At 40.9% G+C, this 8,486-nt stretch overlaps 1 protein-coding gene across 1 annotated transcript in view; it reads right to left on the minus strand.

The window, feature by feature from the left end:
• LOC101850949 (alpha-2-macroglobulin) overlaps positions 1–7,974 on the minus strand; it is a gene marked incomplete in the record, with an annotated part of 114,121 nt that extends 106,147 nt beyond the window's left edge. The window contains 1 exon segment of the mRNA XM_005096613.3: positions 7,429–7,974. Within this exon segment, the coding sequence (XP_005096670.2) occupies positions 7,429–7,502 (74 nt within the window).
• Positions 7,975–8,486: the final 512 nt, after the last annotated feature.

An 8,486-nucleotide genomic window follows, 5' to 3' on the forward strand; every position in this document is an offset into this window, starting at 1 on the left:
TCTCTCTCTCTCTCTCTCTCTCTCTCTCATGGTCTTGATAATACGTGGTTTAAGTAGGTCGTACTGACGATGTTCACCAATGTCATTTGATATGGGGATTCCATATTGAACATATCAGATTCCTAATTCAATTTCTTTTCCGCCGTTTTTCTTTGTACAGTACTAAGAGAAGGATGGAGCTGCGGTTTCGTAGGATCTAATACCATAAAACATTCGTGTCATCTGATCATCTTTTATAATACACAGGCTATAATACTTTGCTTGTTGCGAGGAACAGATTTGTTTCTATTTCGTTAAATGTTTCGTCGGGCGCCGTTCTATCAATGACCAAATAATGAGGATACTATTTGCCCAGAGAGTATCCCATTAGGTGTCTTTAAGTTTCCAGTTCCTGACTAAGTGTATTAACAAGCAAATTTGAGGAGCGAGGGGGGGGGGGTAAAAAGTAAGGAAAATTCGTTTATAACTTAAATGGAAAAGAAGCAATTACATCTTTCATACCTCAAATTGAAAGGGGGGAGGTGGGTATCTAAGGATCATATTTTTATTTCTCAACATAGTCTCCATGTTGTTCAATAGCATCTGTCCACCTTTTAGTATGTAGTAGTAAGACCATATATCCCTGCTTCGTAGACCTGAGCAGGCCGGACTTTGAGTCACTTTTTGAAACAAGCAGTCTTGATATCTTCATCGTTTCCCTTGTGTAGACATTCTTTCCTAGGACTGAAAACGTGAAAGTCTGAAGTTGCCAATTCAGGAGATAAAACTGGGTGTGGCAGTGTTTTCCATCCAAACGAGGCGATTGTCTCCCTTGTTCTGGCACTCGTATGCCGGCAGACATTTATCACGTTGAAAAAGCACCCTTTCCAAGTTAAACTTTGGTCTGACTCGTCGAATTCTTGTTTTCAGTTGTTTCAGTGTTTCCAAGTAGGCTTCAGAATTGAAAATTGCTCTTCCAGGTAAAAGTTTAAAAAAGAATTTTAAAATTTGTGAGAAGCACGCCATCAACGTTCCAAATCACGGTTGCTTTAATTTCCCGCCTGATATTTCGGCCCAATCCTTGTGTGATAAGCATGTGGACACATGTTCTTCTTCTTCCAGTCCGTTGCTCAAAAGTCAGACCCACCTACATCTACTCGTATATAGTGCCAAAATCTAGAGCTCAATCCTTGCAAACATTTTGGTTTTCCCTAGGAAAACATGAAATTCAATCACAGTTCTTTACTTCTGACGGACCTCCAAGGAGGCAGCCATTTAGATGTGACGGCATTCACGCAAAAATCAACGAAAATTGAATTTTAGCGGTTTAGGTTCAAAAGAGAGCAAGTACTTGTGAGCTGAATTACATACAAGCAGCAAACAACAGCAATATGACGTGTGTGTGTGTGAGTGTGTGTGTGTGTGTGTGTGTGTGTGTGTGTGTGTATGTGTGTGTGTGTGTATGTGCGTGTGTGTATTTTGCTTTTGGACTCGCCCTCGTAACAGAGGCTTAAGAAATGAATACATGTATAGAAAAGGGAAACAAATTCCAGTTTTAATTAATTCATTCTCCGGACATCAATTCTTTAACAACGGCGTCTATTACCTTATCCATACGTGGTGGTAAAAATAGGACACGTCACGCGAGACATTATCACACCACTTGTAAATCAAAAGAAAGACCAAACAGGCGAGTCAGGAACAGTGCTTTTTTTATGAAGTAGGCCTACGTTTGTAAATGAAAATAATATGTACTATGAAAAGTGTTTATATTGTGCGTAGAACGTTCACATCGAGACGACCTGGCATTTCAGGGAAGGAAGTACTTATTTCGAGAGGTAGTTTTTAATGACAGGCGAACTGGGCTTTATCGGTAGCTAAAAAAAGAACCAATCATCGAAAGGTTGTAATTACTCTCGAATAAAGCCGCACGTTGTATAAAAACTGACTCTTCTTATGTGTATAGTGAGGAGCTATTTGCAATGGAATACTTATTCTTTAAGCATGGATTAAGGAAATCAGAAAGAACTCTTTGGAATGTGCAATATCCAGGCAGACATGATTGCTATAAATTTCCGGTTCATCGGGAATCTCTTCTGGTAAATTGACGGTAAAACATCCAGCAGTGACATACAATAAGAGCTAAAATGAAGCCAAATACCCCGTCAGACTAAAAGATGATACCCTATCCCGTCAGACGTAATGATGATATCCTATCCTAAGATGAGTCCAAATTTGAAACTGACTTGCTGTACTTCAACAAATTGGAAGAGTGTCAGTGAGTTTTCTAAAGCTTGCACGAAATTAATCATCAATTGCTAAAGAGAGCGAAGACACGGAAGCAGTGTTATGGGTTTGTGTTGTTGTTGTTGTTGTTGGAGTTGTTGTTTGTTTGTTTTATTTGTTTGTTTTAATGTTGTTTGTTGTTGGGTTTGGGGGGGGGGGGGTTTGGGGGGAGGATTGTTTGTAAATGTTTTACGGCGCTCGCAACTTCATAAGATCATATGAGCGCGCGGGACACTTTAAACATTTTCTGTTGGTAGGATATTTTGAATTTTGCACGGGTGGCGGCCGAAGCCTACTCTAATCGATTTTAGACCACCAAGAGATCTTTAGTGTGCGCAACTTGCAAACGGGACCTCCGAGATTTTTCGCCCTTGTTCGAGGAGGCTAGGTGTAGATCTTTCCTACCAGAAGACCAGGGGTGAGGCTGAAAGACAGCAGTAAGAGAGAGCCAGCGAGTGGCAGTAGAAAGGCTGCAGAAAGAGTCAGGAGTCCAAAGGAGGGGGAAAAGGAGGTGAGGGGGTGAGGGCAAAAAGTGGAGACGAAAGCAGACGACAGAACATTGCTAGAGAGAAGGAGAGGAGGTGAAAGGTGAGACTTTAAAAGAAGGAAAATTTTCCGGATTCGACCCCGGCACCTTTGAATGAGAGGCGAACATCTGAATCTCAAGGCGGCGAGAGCCTCCAGTGTAATATCTGTCGAAAAGAACGATCGGTATATTTTTTGTTATGAAAAACAATATCATTGATCCTTTCCTTTCAAGCGAAATGATGAGCAACAACAATAGTTTTATGGCGGCACTGAAGCTGAATAAAGATACACGTGTGTAATGGTTATAAAAACTGCTGAATCATAGTAGTCTGCTTTTTAAAATTTCATTTAATTAATCAGTGTATTTATTCATTCACTTTTTAGGGGGGAACGGGGAGGGGGTGGGGCATTCAAATGGGTCGGTCAGCATCATGATAGACTTGATGCGGAAGACCCTAGCTGAGAGCTTTCATGGTACTGTCTATCGGCGATGAAAGTTGAAGACAGAAGTCCAAACCCTTAAACGACATAAGAAGATGCTGGGCTCTCACTTATTGGTTCAATCTCTTTTATGACAGACGGTGAAATTACTCTGCAAAATGTCTTGTTATGTGTCAGCTATTGAAGCCAGTAAAGTTCCCCACCCTGTCACAGTTTTGAAATTTGAGAGCTCATTCATCTTAGTATTCACCATAATATTCTCTTTAAAATAAATATACTGTTTGACAGAAACATAAAGAGATAATACCATAATATTGTTTGTCCTTTAAAGATATGTGATTTCCATAGAGCCTTTCCCACTCATTTGCTCAATTCAAATACGTGTATTGCATTACAACAACGTAAATAAGTGGAACCCGTTGTATACAGACCAGTCGAAGTGTCTGGCAGGTATTCCTTACAAACTTTATTTTTGTTAATGAGGTTTGCGATATGTTGTTTAAGGTCATATTTACATGAATCCAATCACGTTTGTAGAATTGAATTGTCTCTATCAATTTTCTCTTCCTTATGCTCATTTCGCTCAGTCGGTATCATGCTGGTCTAAGGAGTGGATGACCCTGGGTCAAACCCCAAACAGGCGTTCTGAACCTGGGTTGTTTTGAGGGCTTTTTGAAGCTGTCCCCGCCCATTTGACTCGGTCCCATCGGATATGAGCTTTGTTTTAGGAGTTAACACCTTTTAAATAGCTTTACACTGTTGGAAATGTCATTAAACGAGTATAATCATCAACCTTTATGTTAGCTTTCATACTGGTAAAACATGTTTCTATATTATGAATTAAATTGCAAAATGATTGTAACTATACTACCTCCCCTTCGACGGAATTTAGATATTTAGGAGGTCAGCCGCTTTGACCCTCCCTGTCACGGTCACCATCTTCTGAGAAGGAGCAAAGAGCCATATATTGATACGCCACATATGTCAGTGCTACGGTGATGGTCTCATTATAGGCAGAGATCTTGCGAAACGACCTGCTGATATTGTGAGTTTGTGTGTGTGTGTGTGGTTTTTTTTGTTTTTTTGTTTCGTCGTCGTCTCGTTGCTGCTGCATCTGCTGCTGCTGCTGCTGCTGCTGCTGCTGTTCTTGTTGTTGTTCTTGTTGTTGTTCTTGTTGTTGTTCTTGTTGTTGTTGTTATTGTTTTTCAATTCGTTTCTTAGTGGGGGGGGGGGGGGGTGAATTTACACAAATGCGTTTCCTTAGAAATATGATATGGCGAAAAAAACGAAAAGTTCTAACACTGGAAAACTAACACTGAAATTATTTTGAACAGCATTGTCTATTGTGTTAGTTGGTCTCTTGTTTGAGTGCGCATTTTCCGTAGCTTGTTTTCTATCTTTCAGCCGTGTTTTTTAACGTAATAATCTATATACATAAAAGCGGACTTGGGAGGCTTTGTGCACAAACTCCTCCCTTATTACCTAACCCACTCCTTTGAAACTTTGCAGGCGTCCATAGAATCCATGTGGCTAGGACCTAACTTTAAAAAATCCACGCAAACTGCTGTCCCCGATTTTTTTCCAAAAGTCTCTGTTTCGTTCACCCAGACTTCTAATCTTGGGAAAGTCCGTCTTCTAAGACGCAATTGTAACAAAGAGTTTACATAACAAGAGGGGACACTCCTCTCTCTGAGCCAATTAAAAAAGTGTTCTCAAAATTCAGTGGCGCCCTCTTCGCAAATGCGCACCCTTTGCGAACAGAGTTACCCTACTTGAGTTTTAAAAATCAAAGTGAAACTAGCAGGTTCTTGGATAAATTTCGGAACAACGCTTTTTTTAAAATGGTTACGCTGACAAAAAAACCTCCTCCGTCGATCTGCGCACGCAAGGAGGTGCTATTCCTATTTTTCTTCTGGAAAAACGAAAGAGAGCTTCAAAACAGACAGCATCGCCATCTGAAACAAAGAGCGGACTTCCGGCGGACACTTTTTTGGCTGAGTGGCCCATCTTGTTATGCACTATCTTTGATTGTAAACAAGTGAGGTTTCCGTTCACTAGCAGTGCGTATTGGTCCCACACCTCCTTTGAAATTAGGGAGTGTACAACCACGAAAGCGGAATACAGAATCAATCTATACAATGTTATTTATTTGGCAACTTGGAAACACATGTGTCACTTTTTTCTCAAGATTTATTGGTCCACTCCAGTAGAGTGTAAATATAGTAGGCCAATGACTTTCAGTTGGTGTTAAAGCACCGATCATTCCTTTCATCGAAAGGGGGCCCAGCTGGTATAAGAGAAAACTCGTCATTGTAAGTAATAATATTAGAGTTATGTCATCTTCCTAAATATACTTTCATGCCGACATTAAAATCAAATTTCAAGAAAATGGTTTGTCCATTTTTTTACGAAGCCTTTTTCTCAACATTTAAGAATTATATTAGGGCACAGCACAAAAAAAGGGGGGGGGGGTCATTTTTAAAACATTGTTGACATAAAAATTAAACTAAAGCTGCTTTGAAAGTGGGGTAGGCTTACAAAGAATTGGTACGAGATTGACAATGTTTTAAAGTTTATGTAAATTTGTGGAAAGCCATTTCTGGGTCTTGACAAAGGTGCATCCAACTGTTTGGTTCAGGGAGAAGTGAGATGAACTAATTTAGGTTCTTATTATGATAACAGTGTCATGACGACGGAGACTTACTTTCTGTAAATGCCCAGTATTTGATTGCAAAAGCCAATAACACTTCGAATGACCAGGGCGTACTTGAGGGGAAGAAAACGTCTATCACCGTTTTTTTAAATTAATTTTCTCAAACCATGGCGTTGATGGATATATTTGGAATAAAGAAATGACTTATTCTATTAGAGCCTACTGCGCTAGGGTGTCGACTCAACATTAATTCCATTTGATCAACGGCCAACTTCGCGCCACCTGAGCAAGTTCGAAAGCGATGCGAGTCATCGAGACTAAACTAGTGCGGCGATCTGGTTAGACAGGTACATCTATGAAAAATAAAAGGTACGCTTCCACGTAGACAAAATTTTCCACTTCAAGTTTTGCCTGTGCACTCTGCATTTATGATTAAGTGAAAATGTGAACAACATTTGGTTTACAAAGTAACAGACTACAACATAATATATATATATAAATATATATATTTATTTATTATATATATCTATGTTAATTCTTTGTGTTTGTTTGTGTTTTTGTGTGCGCGTGAGCACGAGCGTGTGTGAGCTTGTGTGCGTGCATTTGTGTATGTCGTGTGCGGGTGTGTGTGTTTGTGTGTTTGTGTGTGTGTGTGTGTGTGTGTGTGTGTGTGTGTGTGTGTGTGTGTGTGTGTGTGTGTGTGGATGGGTGTGTGGTACTTCCTGCATGGTGAAGAAAACGTGTTCGGGCGCACATTTTGCTCAGACAGATGAGTTATTTACTTGTGTTAGAATCAGAAAAATAAAAACTTCACCCCCCCCCCTCACCGCCCCCGTCTTTAATAAGCCGAGGTTAAGCCTTTAAGCGAACAGAAGGGCTCTGGAATGTTATGGGGCAGGTCTCTTGTGCTGCAACGATTTCGACAGATGACACTTGTCAACGAACAGAGCCCTGGACAGCATGCCAGAAACTTGAAGCACAGCTGACAGGTATCCGAGCAGTTGTCCTTGGCTTTGGTTTTTGATTTACGTGGGGTTGGGGGGGGGGGGTTAATGTTCATGTAGGTGCCATTCGGGAAGCGGGCTTTGACCCTGTCTGCCAGGGGCGACCTGTGCTTAGAGGGACATAAAAGGGAGCGAACATTTGCGCCATTTTTTTCCTGTGACGCAACTCATAGTGTCATTCGCCAACACACTGGGTACGGGAGTTTGTGCTGAATTTTATTAGTGGTATCGATGAAAATGATAGTGTAACAGGTAAGCCTAATGCCAGTGGCGTCATGCAACATATTACATATTGTGCACATACTCAGGTATCCCACTTCATTGAGCGGGTGTTCGTTAGAAAGGCGGGTATCCCATCTACGAAGTATTTTCTATCTTCATCTAATCTAACTATCTGTCCACTGAGTCGATCAGTCAACCAAAGGCATGATCTCACACAAAAAAGAGCAAAACGTAGGCCCTGTTTAAAAAAACCCAAACGTTTTGGTTCAAGAGCGGCTTTAAAACATAAACAAAATTGTAAACGTTATCGCTTACCCTGAAGTGAGCTCCACCAAGACAGCGCAGACCACGATCACAAATCGCCACATTGAAGCTCCTCCCGTCCACATGGCCACGGTCGAGACAGCAGCACCAACAATTGTCGTGGAATCAGTTGGGGGGGGGGGGACTCTTTCTTCAAGCAGTTTGTTCTCCTATTCAGGGGCTGAACATCAAATCAGTTCTCTACACGAGGACAACCACAGCCAGCTGGATCCAGAAATTGGTGAACCAACAATTAATACCCACTGAGCTGTCAATAATATGCTGTGGTTGAGCAGCCTATAATTCACCTATAAGTGTATAAGGAAGAAATCTAGTCACACCCTGACCTGGACACTCAAGGTGGTAATGCCAGAAGTTCGTACCAGTCAGAAAAGGTCAGTTCGTTTGGTTTTTTTCCCCTGTCCCTTGAAATTCACAATTCGCCTCTTCTTTAGTTCTCCGAACGATTGAAATGAGTATTCAAAACAACTTCACAGGGCGCCCACCATGAAGCGCAACCAGATTTGGCATATCTCACCTGGGGATAAGAGGAAAAAATATTAAATTAGATCAATCTCAGGCAAAAGCTGCTGGGGATAATGGGAGCTAAATATGGGCAGACTCAAATTCGGAAGTCAGAATTCGACAAAATTCATTAAGCTAAGTGAGAATTCGTGAAATCAGTCAAAACGGTCGAGTCTGAAAACAAATCAACCCTGCCAAGGAAAAATTGCTTCTGAAGTTTTTTGGGATCTGTTTTCCCTCGTTCTAAAATGTGAAGTTTAGGGGGTTTTGTTGTTTTGCTTTGGGGGCTTTTTTGTCGTTTTTTCTTTAAATTTTGTTTTGTTTTTTGTTGTGTTTTTTTTGGGGGGGGGGGTTGAGGGTTTTTCAGGGGGGGTGATTTTTTTATTTTATTTTTTTAGGGGGGGTAGGGGATGCTAACAGTCTAACATTTTTTTAACGAATACATATATTAAATGTACACATTTTGCGCTTATTCGCAGAAAGCTGTTGTTTTCGTTTTAGTCTTAGTACGTATGTTACGACACTCACACACCAATGGGTCACAT

The sequence above is a fragment of the Aplysia californica genome, unplaced genomic scaffold, assembly GCF_000002075.1.
Source record: "Aplysia californica isolate F4 #8 unplaced genomic scaffold, AplCal3.0 scaffold00133, whole genome shotgun sequence".
NCBI classification, from domain to species: domain Eukaryota; kingdom Metazoa; phylum Mollusca; class Gastropoda; order Aplysiida; family Aplysiidae; genus Aplysia; species Aplysia californica.